The following is a 20,795-nucleotide window of genomic DNA, read 5'->3' on the forward strand; positions in this document are numbered from 1 at the left end:
CGGCGCAGACGCGACTGTTATATAACGAGCCCAGAGACTGTGGAGTGGAGGAGGGGCACATGATTTGCTCAGTAAATTACCAGCATTACGACGAGTTCACACTGTGACGTTTTACACCCTGCGCTATTTTTCCGTAATTGAACATTTTGAGTTCGGCCTTCAGGCAATTTCTCCAAGTCTGTTCCAAATTGTGACTACTGAATATATATGATAAACTTTTGCATTCATTGACAACAAGCAGAGATCTTGAACATGTTGAAGAATTGAAACCCAAATTCTATAAGAAAGTTGTAGAACTTTTAATTATACTTTCATAAAAAGATCTTTTCTCACTCTAAACATTCATGTCTGTTCGCGGGTGGGGCCCAATATTGGCGCAAGAGAATGTTACATGTGAACGTAGCAACGGTGTGCAGGCTGGAACGCCGCTCCCTTCACTTCTATTGGATGGAGGATAATTGTTGAGCACAGCAATCACCGTCTATCCCACAGTGGTGTTCACATGGGGCATTCGGGTGCTCCGGTCTCGGGATCACTGGATGTCACAGCAATCAGATATTTATCCTATAAACAATTCCTTTAATAGGAAAGCCCCTTTAAGCTTCATTTACATAAATCTGGTCCCTGGCCCTTTAACCCCTTAATGACCCAGGACCTACAGTTACGTAATGGGGTTGCCGGAATTGTATTGAGCTGTATCGGGAGGCAATTCCACTCCATACAATGCGGGTGCCACTGCCTACAACAGCTACCATCTGCGTGAATGCTGATTGCAGCTGTTAACCCTTTAAATACCCTGATTGGTGTTTGAGGCTCCCAAACAGACGCTGCATGACAAGATTGTGAGGTGCCGTTCAGTTGCCATGGCAGTCTGTTACTTCTGAAGCTGCTATGGCTGTTTGTCTCATGGGGGTGCAGGTTGAGGGATGCTTAGGAAATAGTGACCATAATACAGTTAATTTCCAGCTGTCATTCAATAAGAAGCCTTATCAGGGAGCGACAAATAAACTAAACTTTAGTAAAGCAAAATTTGATCAGCTGAGAACTACTATCGGTAACATTAATTGGGACAACATCCTCAAAAATATCAGTACAGACAACAAATGGGAGGAGTTTAAAAGGATCCTAATCACCTCATGTGAGCAGTTCCTTCCCTTTAAAAATAAAAGATCTACAAGTAGAAGGAAACCAATGTAACTCGACAAGATGGTAAGAGGGGCAATAAACGAAAAAAAGAAAGCGTTCAAACTACTAAAGCAAGAAGGCAGCGAAGAAGTGCTAAAATCATACAGGGAAAAAAAAAATTATGTAAGGAGAAGATAAAAACTGCCAAGAAGTAGGCAGAGAGACTGATTGCTAAAGAGAGCAAAAATAACCCTAAACTTTTTTTCAGTCATATAAACAGTAAAAGGATTTGCACTGAGAGCGCTGGCCCTTTAACAAATAATGCAGGAAAACCCATAGAAGACGATGACGGGGAGGCAAATCTATTAAATAGGTTTTTTTTCTCAAGTGTATTCATGAACAAAAAAGAAATGTCACAAGAGATGCAGGGGAATGAAACCCCCGGCTAAATATCACCTGCCTAACGCAGGAGGAAGTGCAGAACTGGTCAAAAAGTATTCAAATCGACAAATTGTTGGGTCCAGATGGAATACACCCGAGGGTTCTAAGGGAACTAAGTGATGTGACAGACAGACCGCGACTTCTTATATTTATGGACACTTTATATTTATGGATAGGCGCATTGGCAGTGTGGTTCCAATATACAAAAAGGGGTCAAGAAGAGAGCCTGGTAACTACAGACCTGTAAGTCTCACTTCGATTGGAAAAATATTCGAGGGGTTGATATATAAAAGGAGACAGCTCGGTCTGGACAAAAACGTGTGTATCTGGTTAAAGAATTGGCTCAGAGATAGAAAGCAGAGGGTGGTAATAAATGGTTCGTACTCTGATTGGGCCCCCGTTGCTAGTGGGGGGGGCACAGGGTTTAGTATTAGGCCCCATTCTGTTCAATATATTTATCAATGACCTGATAGAGGGGCTGCACAGTAAGATATCAATATTTGCAGATGATACAAAATTATACAAGATAATCAATGCAACGGAGGACAATGTGCAGCTACAAACGGACCGAGATAAGCCGGGGGATCGGGGGGAGGGGGGGGGGGGGGGAATGGTGAATGAAGTTCAATGTGGATAAATGTAAGGTTCTGCACATGGGCAGGAGAAACGGATGTCACCAATATACACTAAATGGGGACAGATAGGGAAAAGACCTGGGGGTACTAGTGGGCTGTAGACTAAACTGGAGTAACCAATGCCAGTCAGCTGCTGCAAAGGCTAATAGAGTCTTGGGGTGCATTAAAAGAGGTATAGGGGCGAGGGACGAAAACATTATCCCCCCACTATATAAGGCACTTGTCAGGCCTCACATGGAATACTGCGCACAGTTCTGGACACCGGCGCTCAGGAAAGATGTTACAGCGCTGGAGGGGGTTCAAAGAAGAGGGACTAAACTAATACATGGACTGACGGGACTGGAATACCCAAAGAGGCACCAAAACTGGGATTATTCACCCCGGAAAAAAGACGGCTAAGGGGCGCCCAAATAACTCTGTATAAATACATGAGGGGACAATACATGGATCTCTCCATGATCTGTTTATACCCAGGACTACGACGGTAACAAGAGGGCATCCGCTACGTCTAGAGGAAAGCAGGTTTCATCACAACACAGAAGGGGGTTCTTTACTGTAAGAGCAGTGAGACTGTGGAACTCTCTGCCTGAGGACGGGGTGATGGCAGGATCCATAGAGGAGTTTAAGAGAGAGACTAGATGTCTTTCTATGATATTATAAGATAGAGATATTAGGTGACCAGCGGGGTTGTTGATCCGGGGCTTACAGTCAGGGAGGAACTATCAGAGGTTGGTCCAGGGATTATAATATAAAAGGGTTATAATATTTTGAAAGCGGGAAGGAACAACTAAATATGACAAAAAACAATAAAGAGCCGCGTCATTAAGAGGTAAAAGGGGTTGTACCACAATTGACATTTGTCACCTATTCATAGATGGATCATCAGTCCCATTGAAATGAATGGAGCTGCCCTGTTCATTAGCAAGCCGCGCTTGTGACTGCTACAGTGCTGCCAGCTCACAGGGACGTGAAGAGGGGGACAGAGAATTCCTACTTTCAAGATTGGTAGGGGTCTCAGCAGTGAGAACCCACCTACGAGATTTAATAGATGTCAAATGTCAATTGTGGTACAGCCCCTTCAAAGGGGTTGTGCAGTTGTAAACTATTGATGGCATATTCACAGGATAGGCCATCAATAGTAGATCAGTGGGAGTCTGTTGCCCGGGACCCCTACAGATCTGTGTTTGCTGAGGCGGTGCTCTTGTGAACTGAGATGATTTCTGCAGGAAGCGGACTGCTCCGTTTCCACTGCAATGGCCAGGCTTGGTATTACAGGCAAAGTTATTGCTGACGTGAATATGGACATAGCCTGCAATATCAAGCCTGGCCACTGCAGTAGGAATGGAGCTGTTTGCTTCCTTCAGAAATAAGCTCAGTGCATAAGCACACCAGCCTGGCGAATAGCTAATTAGCAGGGGTCCCGGGTGGCCGACCCCTGCTCATCCACTATTGATGGCCTATCCTAAGAATAGACTTTAATAGTTTACTACAGGACAACCCTTTGCGTATTGGATAAGGGGAACCTTAAAAGGATGACATTGAGATCTGCTGGTTGCCTGAAGCTTGCAGGCAGGTACAGATGCAGCAATCCCCAACATGACTGGCGCATCACGATAACTCGATTTACATCATTGTAGTTATGATGCGTTACATGTCAATTAACATTTGTTGCATCTGTACCTCAGGTCTCCTGCGTAATTCTCCAGCTCACATGCAGCAATGTTACTTGTTGACCAGGTGAAGCTTCATCTGGACGATCTTTGGCTCCAGTTTAAGGCGTTGGATCCCCTGAATTCTGGATACATCACTAGAGAAGAATTTCTTGACGTCCTACAAGAGCTGAGCCCTGATCTTACCAGACACCAGTGTGACACCATCACCGCCAAGTTTATTGATGGGCAGAACAGGTAGGTACGAAAAGCTTACTCCTACATATAGCCTCGGGTAAAGGCTCATACACACAGACCTAGTCCATATATTCAGTGATGTCATCACCAGGGGGTGGGGCTGTGACTACCTCTCAGACATGATCTAGGGGCTGGTTGTCACAAGTAATAAATGATGTTACTATAGTAGATGTGGATCTCACATCTGATCACATGAAATTATATCAATTACCCAGAGCCAGTATGGGTTTGTAACAAACAAGTCATGCCAGACTAATCTAATTTCCTTCTGTGACAGAATCACCGACTGGGATGATCAGTGAAATGCGGTGGATATAGTATATCTTGACTTTAGTAAAGCATCTGATAAAGTGTCTCATACCATACTTATTGAGAAAATGACCAAATCTGGGATTGACAAGGCAACTGTTAGGTGGATTCACAACTGGCTGAGTGATCGTACTCTCAGAGTGGTCTTAAATGGCTGCACATCCAAGTGGAAGAATGTATCAAGTGGGGGACCACAAGGCTCTGTCCTAGGCCCAGTGGTGTTCAACATTGTTAGAAATGATCTGGAGGAGGGAATTGTGGGAAACTGATCACATTTGCCAACGACACAAAGCTAGGAGGGATAGCTAACACTAGGGAAGAGAGAGAGGGGATTCAAAAAGATCTAGAAAAGCTTGCACAGTGGGCAGCGACTAACAGAATGGTATTTAACAAGGAGAAATGCAAAGTCCTACATCTGGGCAAGAAAAAGGAAGAAAGCACATACAGAATGGGAGGAATTGGGCTAAGCAGCAGCACATGTGAAAAAGACGTGGGTATACTAATAGATCATAGACTGAACATGAGTCAACAATGTGATGCAGCAGCCAAAAAGGCAAACACAATTCTGGGACGTATTAAGAGAAGCATAGAGTCTAGATCACGTGAGGTCATTATCCCCTCTACTCTTCCTTAGTCAGACCTCATCTGGAATACTGGGTCCAGTTCTGGGCACCCCACTTTTAAAAAAAAGACATAGACAAACTGGGACAAGTTCAGAGAAGTGTTACCAAGATGGTCAGCGGTCTGCAAATCATGTCCTATAAGGATCTGGGAATGTTTAGCTTGCAGAAAGCAAGGCTGAGAGGAGACTTAATAGCTTTCTACAAATATCTGAAGAGCCATCACAGTGAAGAGGGATCAGCCCTATTCTCATCTGCACAAGGAAAGACTAGAAGCAATGGGATGAAACTGAAAGGGAGGAGACACAGATTAGATATTAGACAGTGAGGGGGGTCAATGAGTGGAACAGGTTGCCACAGGAGGTGGGGAGTTCTCCTTCAATGGAAGTCTTCAGAGGCCGGGCAGACATCTATCTGGGATGATTTAGTGAATCCTGCACTGAGCAGGGGGTTGGACCCGATGACCCTGGAGGTCCCGATGACCCCGGAGGCCTCTTCTAACTCTACTACCCTGTTTCCCCGAAAATAAGACGCGTCTTATATTAATTTTTGCTCCCAAATATGCGCTACGTCTTATTTTCAGGGGGTGTCTTATTTCGCCAAGGCAAATCCGTCTGTGGCCGCTAATCCCTCAATTGGCCAGCTTTGTGGACAAAATTTCTCAGAAATCTCGTCCACGTGGGACAGCAAATCTGTCACGGCAAAGCTGGGAGAAGCCGGCGTTGTGGTGCGGATTCACCGGCCACAGAAATGGAAAAGCGTGCAGCCAGGTCGCTTCAAAACAAGCGGCTGAGTGCCGTGGGTTTTGAAGCAGCGCTTTCCCGGCGGAAATCTCGCTGTTTATCGCTGTGGCCAAACTGCGAGATTTCCGCTGGAAATACGCTCTGTGAGAACCCAGCCTTAAGAATCACACAGGGTGCCTGACTCACACACAGAGCCATAAAAAAATAAGGGCTGTAACATAACGTACCTGTCTGCAGACAAAAGTTCCTGTACCACTTGTAAGCAGGGATGGTATTGCAGCTTCTGGCCACCAGGGGGAGCTCATCACAGCAGACATGTACAGCAGGAACAGAACATACAGTATGGACTTTTCCAGCCAGCAAGGGGAGCTCACAACAGCACACTCATACAGCACAGCAGGGACAGGATAACAGCAGACTGTCTGCAAATCTACCTATACATCTGGAGGTAGGAGACAACGGGGATGGCAGCAGGGGACAGGCCTCTTGACTTGCCTGCACACTTTACTGTGCCTTACTATCCGGTGGTGCCTTATATTTGGGACTTCTGCAAATTTCAGGGGGTGCCTTATTTTCAGGGGGTGCCTTATTTTCGGGGAAACGGTATTCTAGGATTCTATTCTATGTCATCACTAGGGGGCGGGGCGGAAGAGGTTTGGGCTCTGGGCACTGACAGTAGGTGCTGTCTGGAAAACCCCTTTAAAGAGGTTTTCCAGAGAGATAAGTCATCATTAGTTGATAGGCTGGGGTATTCCATTCAGGACCCTGGCCAATCGACAGTTCTGGTCCTCGCTGGCAGCACCAAAACACAGTGTGCAGCGCTGAAGCAGATTACTCACTTGCAGGCTGGGGTTCCCAATAAAATCACCTGCAAATACCAGTGCCAGGCACTTCACCGGGGTCCGAGCGTTCTGCTCCCACTCCTTAAACTGTGTTTTGGTGTTGACAGTGAACGCCCAAACAGCTGATTGGCCAAGGGTCCTGAGTGGTGGATCGCTGCTGATCAACTAATGATCACCTATCCTAAGGAGAGGTCATCAATAGAAAGAGAGTGGAAAAACCCCTTTAAGGTCATCCAGTTTTCTTGTGTCTTCCTTATATTTGCAGGGTCTCCTATCTTGGGTTTCTTCAGCCGTATCGGACTGGGAGGAGCTTCATAAAACAAAGCGGAACAAAAGCACAGAAGAACGAGGACAAGACGACGTCACCCAAACCGTCCATAGAGGGCGGCCTAAACGCCTTCACTACCAAACTACGTCAGAAGGTAGCGGGATGCGGCCGGCCACAAAGATACCACAAATCGGAGTTCTGAACTGGGGAATGTGGGGGACAGAAAACTGGGGAATGTTAGGAAAGTAGGAACGGGGGAATGTGGGGGCAGGTAGACTCTGGCAGATGTAATACAACCTCCCAACCCCTAATAACCGCTGCATAGAATTCATAGTACAGTTATACAGACTGCTCTTATTATTCAAGACCAGCCATACCCCATGGGAGGCCAACGTGTGAAGACGAGCTCCATCCAGTGATTCTTCCATAATGTTACTCAGATAACAGTGACATACAGTGTTCACATACCGTGTTTCCCTGAAAATAAGACCCTATCTTATATAATTTTTTTGCCCCAAAAGAGGCACAGGGTCTTATTTTCGGGGGTGTCTTATACTCTTATACTCTGCTGACAGAGCATTTCTTGAGGGTAACTGGGCTTGAATACCCTGCTTCCAGCAAGCGATTGCTCTGATTGGTTCAGGAGCACCACCTCAGCCAATCAAAGCCAGTGCTCAATAAACCAATCACAGCCATTTATGATGTCATTCAATAAATGGCTGTGATTGGTTTATTGAGCGCCGGCTCTGATTGGCTGAGGCGATGCTCTTGAACTAATCAGAGCAATCACTTGTTGGCGGCAGGGTATTTAAGCCCCGTTACCCTCAAGAAACGCTCTGTCATCATTAAAGACTGCACAGAAGCCTGCCAGAGCGGCACAACCCAGCGGGAGGGACCCAGACGGCGCCAGCTAGGGGAGTATTGTTTTTTTTCCCATGTAGTGTAGCTAGGGCTTATTTTCAGGGTAGGGTTTATATTTCAAGAAACCCGTACCTCTTCCCTGAAAATCAGGGTAAGGCTTATTTTCGGGGTACGTATTGTTTTAAGTGAAACACTGTATTTCTATCGTACAGTACTTACATAACAGTATCATACAGCACTCATATTACAGTTGCCATATTGTCATAGAGGGGTTAAATAAAAGTACTATGCAGTACTTACATAATACTACCATACAATGCTCATATAACCCTAGCATACAGTGCTCATATAATGCTATCATACCGCAGTCCTATAACACTACCATACAGTGCTCCTATAATGCTACCATACCGCAGTCCTATAACACTACCACACAGTACTCATATACTGCTACCATACCGCAGTCCTATAACACTACCATACAGTACTCATATAATGCTACCATACCACAGTCCTATAACACTACCATACAGTACTCATATAATGCTACTATACCACAGTCCTATAACACTACCATACCATATAGTACTTAGGTATGCAAGTTTTCTTCCAAGCTCCTGAAACATATTGATACATTTCATCATCATGATTGGACAAACTCATCTCTAGTGCATAACCAGGGTGATAGTTTACCACCCCCTGTCAGTAGGGCAGGAGCCTCTCCCAGCCGCTCCCCATCCTGATGACGCCTCCTGTTCCCTATAGATATCCAGCAGTGAGTGGAGGAATCTCCATCAGTCCTGTCGTAAGCTGGACCAGGATGGCTGCGGCCTCCTCAGCCTCCCGGAGTTCAGAGCCGTGCTGAAGCTGTGCAACGTGGTGCTGGATGAGGAGGAGATTTATCACATCATGTCCCACTATGATCAGGATCTGGCTGGGAAGATTAACTACTCCCGCCTGCTGTGCGACCGCGGCAAGACCAAGTGAGAACCGAAGACGACGATTAAGAAACAGCGTGATAAAGAAGACTGGATATGTCATGGGGTAGGGGGGGGGGGGGGGGGTTAGCTACCTCTTTCTCCCAACACTTCTTTCTCTCTTTCTGCCATGCTTTCTATTTAATTACTAAAAGTAATGGGCAGTCCACCTTACTAGGTTTGTTAAAGGGGTGGTTGAGTAGTAAACTATCGATGGTCTATCCTCAGGATTGGTCATCAGTAGTAGATTGGCGGTATTACTTTGCCTGGGCCGGTGCACTCATGTACTAAACTGGAAGCAGACAGCTCTGTTCTTACTGTAGTGGCCAGGCTTGGGATTACAGGCAAAGTTCCCAGTGAAATCAGTGGTAATTTTTTTTGCAATACTAGACCTGGCCACTACAGTAGGAAATGGAGCTGTCTGCTGCCTGCAGAAATCAGCTCAGAGTACAAGCACGCAGGCCTGGCAAATGGCTGCTCGGAAGTAGGTCCCAGGCAATAGACCCCCACCCTCTGCTACTGATGACCTATCCTAAGGATAGGTTGTCAATAGTTTACAACCAGACTACCCTTTACAAGGTCTGACACTGACTTGCAGGTATACTGCCTTCTAAAAGGTGGCGCTGCAGAGACATGTTCCCATTTGCATATTTCTCAGAGGATCATGGATGACCTTATGACTCTCCTCGCACCTTCTAGGTGCTCTCCCTAATGGGAAATTGTATCCTTCCCGAACTCGAGACAAGAGACACGCCGGAAATAGATGAAGGGAATAGTGGATTCCTTGTAAAGTCACACAATTAAAAGTATATTCTGTTACTAGACCGGAAATTAGGTGACAGGCTTCCTTTAAGAAACGGTGTGTTCACACTGACGCTCCGGCCACCCCCGCCTGATGCCATTGGACAGATAATAGTGATAGCCACAAAGCCCCATAACAGTGGAAGTACAGTACCCCGAATAGTGCCCACATAACAGTGACAGCCACAACTAATGACCGCCATAATGATGCCAGTCACAGGTGGCCCTCTAACAGGACCCGTCGCAGCGCCCCTTTTCTTACCTTCTGATACCATTGATTCAATGATGCCCGTATGGATCAGCGCGTGTTCTTGCTGCCTGAACAGTGGCGGGTTCATACTTGCACATGAACACGCATGCTCCTTCTCTGCACTCCTCCCTCTATCTCCTCTCTTTTTTGCTTTCTCTCTCTTCCTTCTGTCTCTCTAACCCCCCATCCTCCATTGACTCCGCCTTAGTGCGATCGTGGCGGTACCTATAGGCTGTATACTGTACATCCGACCTCAATCTTGTATAAATGCCCAGACATAGTGAGAAAATAAAGATTACACAGGTAATGTGCCCCCTTCTCGTCTGCTTTCTTTTCCAGGCACAATACGTGGCCGCGCCGGCGCTAGTTTTTATGGCGGCTGAACTGAACAATGAGTGAGAAGCTCAGGATTCTCACTCTTCAGTCATTTGCTCATGTTTAAACTGAACGTATCATTCGATTTCATTGGCATTGAATGGCTGGGATTGGTTCATTGAGCGCTGCAGTGATTGGTGAGTCGCGGCGCTCGAGAACCAATCAGAGCCAGTACTTTCTGGAGGTGGGGATTTTGAATCTCCAACCCAGGAAGCGCTGGCTATTAACTATAAGCAAGTCTGCCGGAGCTGCAGAAGAGACGTGCGGCAGACCTGATAGCGCCTGTTGGGTGGTGGATTGTGATGTTTTTTGTAATGCAGATAGGCCTTATTTTTAGGGAAGGACTTATATTTCAAGCCCCCCCTGAAAACCCAGTCAAAAGAGCGCTACAAAGTCGCATGACTTTTTACCGCCATGCACAACTTTGTAGCGACCTAAAATTGCGAGAAAATGCAGCGATATCGCACAGTGCACAGACGCGATATCACTGTCACCCATGTGAAAGAGGCCTCAGTGAGCCTGGAGAAATCCAGGGGCACAAGGGACAAGATTGGATGCTGTAGATCTACGGGCCCTCAGGCGGCGCTGCATTAAAAACAGCAATGATTCTGTAATGCGCTGCGGAATATATTAGTGCTATATAAATAAAGATCATTATTACAATAATGCCAATCATTGCATGGGCTCCGGTTCTGACGGACGCGGTGTGGCCTTGCCGTCGGCCCATCAGCTTATGCATCTTGGTCAAAATGCAGAACTAACACCCGCATTTTATTAGTGTGTATCAGTATTTCCTTTAAGCAGTTTTCTATAGACTTCTGGGGGAGCCCAAGATGTCAGCCAGTGCAGCCCACTGCTGAGATACAGGGCAACCCACTGCAATGTCAGTGTGAGCTGTAATCCTGTATGGTGGGACGCACCTATCATTCACATTGCAGACTAGGCTCGTCGGCAGTCACTCCTCCCCAATCTGGGCTGGTTGAGTGGGTGGCTGCATATTAATCTGCACCGGACAATTAGCTCCTCCAGTTTATAGTCTGGCTTACTGCATTTTATTAGGGTTTACGGCGATTGTGCCTGCTCAGTGGCGATTGTGTCTACCCTACGGAGATTGTGCCGGCCTTATGGCGATTGTGCCCGCTCAGTGGCGATTGTGCCGGCCTTATGGCGATTGTGCCCGCTCTGCACCCCATCAGGCACTGCATTGTTGGCTCTTTTTCAGTGAATACTTCCAGAAATCATTGTCTGTGAACACAGTTTTCTGTACAATCCACACATGTAAGTTAAAGCCGTATCATGCAAAGAAGAAGTCATATGACAACACAATCCAGAAACGATGGCGTCTCATTTCCAACGGACTGAGGCAAAATGGAGGACTGTTCTGTGGTCAGATGAATCAAAATGTGAAATTCTTTTTGGAAACCACGGATGCTGCATCCTGCGGACCCAAGAGGAGAGGAAGCATCCAGCTGGTTATCAGCGCACAGTCCTGCATCTCTGATGCTACAGGGTGGCATTAGTGCCTATGGCACGGGCAGTACACACTATCAATGCTGACAGTATATAGAGCACATGTGTCTGTCAAACACAAGGCCCGCGGGCCGAATCCGGCCCGCTGCCTTGTGTTATGTGGCCCGCGGCGTGCCGAGTAGTGATTACCAGCTGGGGTGCCGCAGCTCCCCGCTGGTAATCACACTGACAGCGCTGGTCCCTTCTCCCCTGAGTCCCCTGCTCTTCAGTTCCGCAGGAGAGGACTCAGGGAGGAAGCGTGCCGTGCTGCTCACTGATGTCAGTGCACACCCGGACGCATATGAACTTTTTCCACAAGACTTCTGCACTAGTCAGCAATTCCAGCAACCTGATTGGTTGTCTGGGTTGGCTGATTCCCCAAACAACCAATCAGGTTGCTGGAATTGCTCAATAGTGCAGAAGTCTTGTGGGAAAAGTTCATATGCCACCCGGGCTCAGCACCGTTCCTCCTCGGATCGTGGAGGTAAGCACATGGCTGGGGAAGGGGGAAGTTAATATTGCTGCTGGGGGGGTGAGGGTTAATATTGTTGTTGCTGGGAGAAGGTTAATAATGCTGATTGCTGCCGGGGCTGAGGGAGTTAATATTGCTGGTGTGTTGGGGGGTGGGGGTGGGGGTTAAATTGTTGCTGGCAGGGGGTTAATATTGCTGCGGGGGTCGGGTGGGGTGGTAATATTGCTGGTGGGGGTGAATATTGTTGCTGGCAGGGGGTTAATATTGCTGCGGGGGTCGGGTGGGGTGGTAATATTGCTGGTGGGGGTTAATATTGCTGCTGGGAGGGGGTTAATATTGTTGCTGGCAGGGGGTTAATATTGCTGCCGGGTTGGGAAGGGGAGGAGGGGGGGGGGGGGGGTGTTAATATTGCTGCTGGGTGGGTGGGGGTTAATATTGGTGCAGGGGGGAGGGGTTAATATTGCTGGTGGGGGTTAATGTTGCTGTGTGGGGGGGTTAATATTGTTGCTGGGAGTGGGTAATATTGCTGCTGGGAGGGAGTAATATTACTGTAGGGGTCGCTATTACTACTGGGGCCACTGTGGGGATCGCTATTACTAACTGGTCTACTGTGGGGGTCACTATTTTTACTGGGGCCACTATCAGAGTCACTATTACTACTGCGACCACTATGGGGGTCACTATTAGGGCTCGTTCACACGGGCGTAATTGCATTTCGGTCGCACAAATACGCTACGTATTTGTGCAATCGAAAATCGCTTATGCCTGCGTATTTGGGCACGCAGAAAAGAACGCAGATGGGCCCCTGAGATGGTGCGCAAATATGCATTGAATACATAGGCTTCCTGCGCATTCACCACGTATTTGCGCGGCCCATTCACTTCAATGGCCTATTGGGGTGCGTAGTTTGAAACAAAATAGGTCATGCTGTGTGAGAATATACATCATGTGAATGAAATCATTGACATCAATGGCTTCTGTTCTCTGCATATTATGTATGCAAATACGCTGGTGTGAACGAGCCCTTACTGTACTGTCTTATAATCGGCCCTTTGAAGTTCACCAAAAACCTGATGTGGCCCCCGGTGAAAATGAGTTTGACACCCCTGATATAGAGGGTGTAGAACAACATCTGCTCCATCCAGACAACGTATCTTCAGGGGAGACCTTGTATGTTTCACCAAGTCAATGCTACTCCACACACTGCATCCATCACAACAGCATGGCTGCACAGGAGAAGAGTCCGGGATGAACCGGCCGCCTGCAGTCCGGACCTTCCACCATATACTACATCCATCACTACAGCTTCACAGGAGAAGAGTCCGGGATGAACCGGCCGCCTGCAGTCCGGACCTTCCACCATATACTACATCCATCACTACAGCTTCACAGGAGAAGAGTCCGGGGGGTGAGCCGGCCACCTGCAGTCCAGACCTTCCACCATATACTACATCCATCACTACAGCTTCACAGGAGAAGAGTCCGGGGGGTGAGCCGGCCACCTGCAGTCCAGACCTTCCACCATATACTACATCCATCACTACAGCTTCACAGGAGAAGAGTCCGGGGGGTGAGCCGGCCGCCTGCAGTCTAGACTTTTTGCCAATAGAAAACATTTGGCGCATTTTAAAATGAAATATCCGCCAAATAAGCCCGAGGACTGTGCAGCAGCTGGAGTCCTACATCAGACAAGAACGGGACAACATTCCTCTCCCAAAACCCCAACGATTGGTCTCCTCACTTCCCAGTAGAGAGGATGCTACACAACAGTAGACACGGCCTTGGAAAGCTTTTGTCAGATGTGTTGCTGCCATCAATTACTAAATGAGTTAATGTTTTAAAGTAAAACTCTGATCTGTTCTATTGTGGATACAATCCTGTTCGATGACATTTCCCAATCATCGCATTCTGTTTTCTTTACATTCTACACAGCAGCCCAACTTTTTTGGAATTGGGTTTGTATGAAGTTTCCCCAACATCCTGCTGGTTCTCTTAGGGAAGTGTTACGGTGGTTCTGGGATCTGTTCCTTTTTACTATCTGGTACCAGTCTTGTATTTGATTCTCCATCTTCTGGCTCTGGTAGGCGGGACATTGGGAGACTTGCTTGGTCTCACCTGTGGATAATGTGGGAGGACTATTTCACCTGGCCTTGTGCTTAGCTCAGTGCTGTTTGATTTGAATGAGTCCTCCTCTAACATCACGGTGGTGTTGGAGAATATTCAGAAGAATCTTCGAGGACAGTTCAAAATTTCAAGCGGGTGGCAGATAACAGTCATCCTGAGGGGACTAATTTCTTATTTTAGGAAGACCTGAAATGAAACAATTACATTGCGGAGGGCCGATGATAACATAGAGAGCGCTCTCTCTGTGAATTCCTTACATGCCACAATCAACATTGATCACGGCACACAAGATGTTAACAGTGGGGATCGGCGTTCTCTCCCATCCCTGCTATTGCAGTGGGAGGCCGACTGTCAGTCAAAGCTGGGTCCTACTGCGGATGGTGCGGACGCAGCTTCTGAGTACTGGGAGTCACAGCTAGCACCCAGGGCAGGCGACTGCTTTAGGTGAAGTCCAGTTAGAGTCCAGCCGGCATTGTTACAAATAATCCCCAGAATATAAGACAAGCAGCGGCCACTGACAGTCAAGGAAATCCAGTTTGGCCAATCCATTATCCAAAATCTGACCCCCAAGATCGGAGCCGGATACAACGTTTATGGGGAAGTTTTATTCTTCTTTATCAAAGAAAGGAAGAAACACAAGATCTAATTAAAAGTGGTTACATAATAACCGTCGGCGATGAGCTGAATATATGAGTGCTCCAGTTACCCTGGGAGAGCGAGCCGTCCCTCATTCCTGCCTTTCTATCAGATTCGCTATCGCTCGCTTCTCAGATTCAATGCATTCTATTTCGGGGCCTTTCTCATGTAGATGGTAACATGTATAGACGTCCCGCGCTGAAACCTAAACTGCCGGCCTCCTGAATGGCGCAGCTTCTAGATTCATCTACTTGTTTTATACATTGGCTCTGAATGACCGATCGGGTTACAGACAGTAATAAAGTTGTGTTTTTCCTCCACAAGATCATCTAGGAAGATTACATTGATCAGCCTCTTCCAGACAATTAGGCCCGCACAGACCACAGCTTACCATTTGTTTCCAGCTGTGCCTTTTGGAGACGTAAATGGATACATTTTGGACAATGTTTGTTGTGTGAACTTAAAGAAAAAGTTCAGTCATAAGAAATGTTTTTTTTCCTAACCCCTGAATGATGCCCCCCCCCCCCCCCCATCATTTTTGTATTTTTCTTTCCCACTTTCAAAAAAAATCCTACCTATTTTATTTATCCATTACGCACGCGTTCTGCGGGTGTTTTTTTGCGGGACGAGTTGTAATATCCAGTGATATTATTTAATGTTACATGCAATGTACGGAAAAACATTTCTAAATGGAGAGTAAGGGAAAAAAACCACACCCATTCTGCCATCTTTGGGGGTCTTGTTTTTATGGTAGACACACTGTATAATGACATTAAGGGCGCAGTCAGACAGGTGTTTTTATGTACGAATGTATGTGCGCAAAAACGCATGCCTAAAAAAATAAGCGTAGCAGAAGCGGGCGTCACACAGAAAAAAAACGTACTTGGTTGGGTTTTTGCGCACATAAAGTGAGCTGCCCGCTATCCCCTGGTGTGGCTGTGACAGCTGCAGCAGGGGATTCCTTGGATGTGAACCCCCTGGATGCTGTCACATGCAGGGGCCTCACTTTTGCGCCGGCGGCAGCTGCGGCAGCCCCATTGACATGCAGAGAACATCGCGATCCTCTGTGACAGCTGTGGCCGAGGATTTTTTCATCTCCACGGGGAGTCCCCTTGTCACTGGACACTGACAGCATTGTCACAGTCACACTAAATCACAGCAGTGTCAGTGTCCAGTAACAGTGGGACTCCCCGCATAGATGTGACAGCTGTGGCAGAGGACCACAATGTTCTCCCATTGAATTTAATCTCATTCAATAGCTGAGTGCTGCCTCTAATTGGTCACAGTGCTCAGCCAATCAGAGGCAGCCCTTTCAGCAGGCGGGGATTTTAAATCCCCGCCTGCTAAAAGCACTTCATAGCAGTGCAGGAGAAGAGCCGGCTGGACGTGCCTGAGCCCCAGCAGCTGCAGAGAGGTGAGTATAGATATTTTTTATTTTTTACACATTGAATTCAATGGGAGAACATCGCGGTCCTGTGCCACAGCTGTGACAGAGGATCGTGATCTTTAGTGTATGTCTTCAATGGGGTCAGCGCTGCTGCCGCCGGCCCCGTGGAGCACAAGGTGAAACCCCTGGATGCGACAGCATCAGGGGACTCACATCCAAAAAAGATGGATGCCACAGATACCTGTGTTTTTAAAATTCGCTGCCCTATATTTACCGCTGCGCATTTTTGTGACAGGTAAATATCGGGCATATGACTGCTGCCATTGAAAAGCATTGGTTCTTAATAGACGCGGATCGCAAACGCAAGTAACATACGTACATAAAAACGCCTGTCCGACTGAGGCCTACAATGGCAAAAACGTTATTCTGTGAGTCAGTACAATTACGACAATACACAAGTCGGTTTTTAATGCACTACTTTAAAATATCTTTTTTAAAAATGTATATGTGTGTGTGTATGTATATATATGTGTGTGTATATATATGTGTGTGTGTATATATATATGTGTGTGTGTATATATATATATGTGTGTGTGTGTATATATATATATATATGTGTTGTGTGTGTGTGTGTGTGTATATATATATATATATATATGTGTGTGTGTGTATATATGTGTGTGTGTGTGTATATATATGTGTGTGTGTGTGTGTGTGTGTGTGTGTGTATATATATATATATATATATATATATATGTGTTCTGCCGATATCTTCTGACCGCCATAACTGTTATTTATCTGTAGACATAGCTCTGCGATGGCTGAATTTTTGCGGGATGTTCTGTAGTTTCTTAGAGACACGGGGATCTAGAAAGTTCAATTCTGGCGTAGTTTTTTACATTTTCTGATGATGTTCCTCGTGTGGGACACATAATGTGTTACTTTGATAGACCGGGCTTTTACGGATGCAGCAATACCAAATGTTATTGATTATTTTTTTTTATTATAAAAATGGGAAAAAAGGGGTTTTTTAAACTTTTATTGCTTTTCATTTTTCCTAATAATTAATAAAACAGGGATTTGTACGTACGATCATTTTATCATTCTTGCAGTATACTGTAATATCATATTGCTACATTACACCGTGTTCTGACAGGCAGGGTGGCAGTCAGCCATGGCATCCCTGGGGGCCTTCAGAAGACCCCCGGCTGCCATGGCAACCAAATGGCATGTCACATTCTCATAATGAAGGGGCTGTTTGGCACATCCAAATACAAATTTAAAGGTTTAACAGCGGTGATCAGTGTTCATGCTGATTGAGCTGTTGTGGGCAGGTGTCAGCTATCAAAGACAGCCGGCACCCGCCGTGTATGGTGGGATCAGCTTCCCAATCTGCTCCATACAAACCCCACACACCCAGGAAACTTTTGTAACTTTTGATATCATCTGATGTAATTCTGCAGGGAAGAGGAAAGTGGGAAGAAATAAGAAAGGCAAAAGAGAGGAGGGGGCAGAGCAAGGGTGGATACAGGATGGGGGTTGGGGTAAATAGGAACGTGACGTCCGCTTTACTGAATGTAGTAAATCTAGTAACAGTCTAACAGCAGATTTAGTGGTGGAGATTCACGGGGCATTTACACAAAGTCCACAGTCCCAGTTATCTGTGTCTTGTCTCTCTCCCAGCATCAATTCTCTCAACACCAGCTGACTCCTACTTACTCTCTGAACACTCGCATACGAGCGTCTCTTCTTTCTCTCACTACCTGACATTAATCTTGTGGGCGTTTGGAATTGTCAGCATAGGCCCCACATCCAATAATCTCTCGGCCTCTTCTATTTTCACTACACACAGACCAATGGTGTCTTTGTGCAGGCAGACTCCCTCTCCACAGACAGGTTGTCTGTGGAGAGGGGGTTACAGCCAAACCCCAACTCCCTAACATTCACCTTGCAGTCACATATATAAAGCACGATCACGTGACTAACAAATGATGCACACAAACTGATACAATTTCCAGACATACCCAGACAGTTAACCCTTGAGGTGCTGCAGACATGCAATACACATAACGCTGATTCATGCTACAAGCAGATTACAAAGGAACAGGACAGACATAGATCATTTTTCTAAGCAAAGCAAACGCAACTGAAATTCTTGTACCTATCTATGTAGTAAGCTTGGTTTTGTTACCATATCTATGTAGTAAGCTTGATTCTGGTTCCCCAATCAGAGATGTCACCTGTTATCACTCGAGGTAACTGCACTATAATCACTATCACTGTGTAGAGTTGGTATCTCACTATTATTTGGACGCATATTAATACTGTGAGGGGTCACTCAGGGGCGCTATTATTGTGAGAGGATACAAAAGGGGTGTGGCTTACTGCAGAAAACTCTGCCGTGACGCACGGAGCACGCCACAACACTTGTCCCTTTCCTTTGTTCCAAAGTTGGGAGCTATGCAATGAGCATGCGCCTGGTGCATTACGTGGGCTTGGCTGATGCTGTGATGTTGCTCCGGACCTGTGCCAGACCACCAGCTGCGCCATGACTAAAGTGTAACTTAGATAAACTCCAACCACATTTTATTAGTGATCAATGCAGAAACGCAGCGAATTCCAGACGGTTCACCTATTTTTATGGTAAAGTTACGTCGGGTAGTGATGAAGGGTATAGGGAGCTGAATTCGCTCCATACCAGGTGGCTAGTAACGGTTTCTGACAGCCACTGCAATCAGAGTTAGGCCTCCAGTGCATGGGCAGAAATTCCACGGCAGGATTTCCCGCAGAATTTCCGCCCGTGCCGCTACCATAGGATTGCATTAGATAATGCTGACAGCCGCAATTTGACCGCGTGAAAACTGATGCGGTGAACAAATCCCGACATGTCCTATTTCTGTGTGAACCTCACAGAGGACCGCACAGAAACGTCTCTGGTGACGCCCCGGCTCTGCACTGCGCATGTGTGGCTGTGCCCCAGCCGGCACATCGCAGTGCAGAGAGAGAAGACGCCAAACGGGTGAGTATAGGGTGAATGCCGGGGCAGGGGTTGCATCCTACTGCGAGAATTCTAGTAACGGGATCCGACCCGGCCGTGTGCTGGCGGCCTTAGCTCTGATCGCTGTAGTTAACTCTTGTGGTGTAGCAGTCAAAGCTGACCACGCATGTAAACACTCGGGAGGGGGGTGCATTCTACTGCTCACCATTGGCATCCTCCCAATGTGATCAGAGGTTGCTGGTGAGCTACCATGGCGGCCTGAGCCTACGTAAGGCTCCCAGGGCTGCCACACAAAACTGCCTATAATTCCTGTCCAAGGCAACATTAAAAATCACAATATACTGTAATACTGAAGTATTACAGTACATAGTACAAGGAATCGAATAATCACAAGTTCAAGTCCCCTGTGAGGAGTAAATAAAAGTTAAAAAGAAACCTTTTCCTGATTACCCCATAAAAATCTAAATTATTAAAAAACCCACATATTTGGTATTACAGCTAATGTAAAAGCCTGAACTATTAAAATATCACAATATTTATTGTCAATGAAAAAAAAAGGCGAAATGCCAGAATTGCTATATATGTATATGTCTATGTATATATATATATATATATATATATATATATATATATATATATATATATATATATATATATATTTGCTATCCCATTTCCCCCCAAAAATTGGATAAAAAATGATCAAAGAGACATATTTTACCCAAAATTGTAGAAAAATAAAGCTCACCTTGTAAAAAAAAAAAAACGAGCCCTCACACAGCCCAATTGACAAAAAGTTACGGGTCTCAGATCCTGGCGGTGGAAAACAATATTTGTTTAAGAAAGACTCTATTTTTGAAAAATCAAAAATTATTTTAAAAGTATATAAATTCAGTATCACCACAATCGTACCGGCCCACAGAACAAAGTCACGTGTCATTATTGTACTCTGAAAGATGTAAAAACACAAATCCTTCCCAAAATAGCGCAATTTTTAAAAATTTCTCCCCATTTAAATTTTTTTTAAAGTTTTTCTTTACATTTGCACAGCACATTAAATGGTGCTATTAAAAAGTACAACTCATCCCACAAGAAACGAGCCCACATACGGACATGTCAATGGAAAAATTAAAAAGTTATGGCTCTTGGAATGCGATGACGAAAAAAATGAAAATAAAAAAAGGTAAAATCTCTGGTGCTGAAGGAGTTAAGAGATCAATATTTATATAGAATTGAAAAGCTTTTTTTATTAAGATCAGCAGTAATTCTCCGTTTGTTTCATCTCCTTTGTTCTAGTTTATTGTTGGGATAATTGTTATGTAATTGACTCACACCTGATCCATTAGAGTGGGTCAGCTGACCACACTGCTTCAGATCGGCTTTGTTTGGAGAGGTGTTCCAAGTTAGTTTATCTTTAAATATGTCTAGCTTCTGCAATATGTTGCTGGTTTTAGTGTAAGATATGTGCATTTATATCCAGCCTTCCTTGTCTGCTTCTACTTCTTGTTCCTAGACTAG

The 20,795-nt window shown here is 45.8% G+C and overlaps 1 protein-coding gene across 4 annotated transcripts in view; it reads left to right on the forward strand.

Moving 5' to 3' along the window:
- LOC136626409 (EF-hand calcium-binding domain-containing protein 6-like) overlaps nucleotides 1-8,799 on the forward strand; it is a 53,029-nt gene extending 44,230 nt beyond the window's left edge. For 2 of the 4 annotated variants that reach the window (XM_066601419.1, XM_066601420.1), the window contains exons 16-18: nucleotides 3,939-4,108; nucleotides 6,888-7,044; nucleotides 8,517-8,799. In XM_066601419.1, coding sequence (XP_066457516.1) covers nucleotides 3,939-4,108; nucleotides 6,888-7,044; nucleotides 8,517-8,738 — 549 coding nt within the window. In that variant the 3' untranslated portion in view covers nucleotides 8,739-8,799. Of the gene's footprint in view, nucleotides 1-3,886; nucleotides 4,109-6,887; nucleotides 7,045-8,516 lie in introns of those variants that run through there. The other 2 variants (XM_066601421.1, XM_066601422.1) reach the window with 2 other exon arrangements.
- The last annotated feature ends 11,996 nt before the right edge of the window (nucleotides 8,800-20,795 follow it).

This window comes from Eleutherodactylus coqui, chromosome 4 (genome assembly GCF_035609145.1).
Source record: "Eleutherodactylus coqui strain aEleCoq1 chromosome 4, aEleCoq1.hap1, whole genome shotgun sequence".
Classification (NCBI taxonomy): Eukaryota; Metazoa; Chordata; class Amphibia; order Anura; family Eleutherodactylidae; genus Eleutherodactylus; species Eleutherodactylus coqui.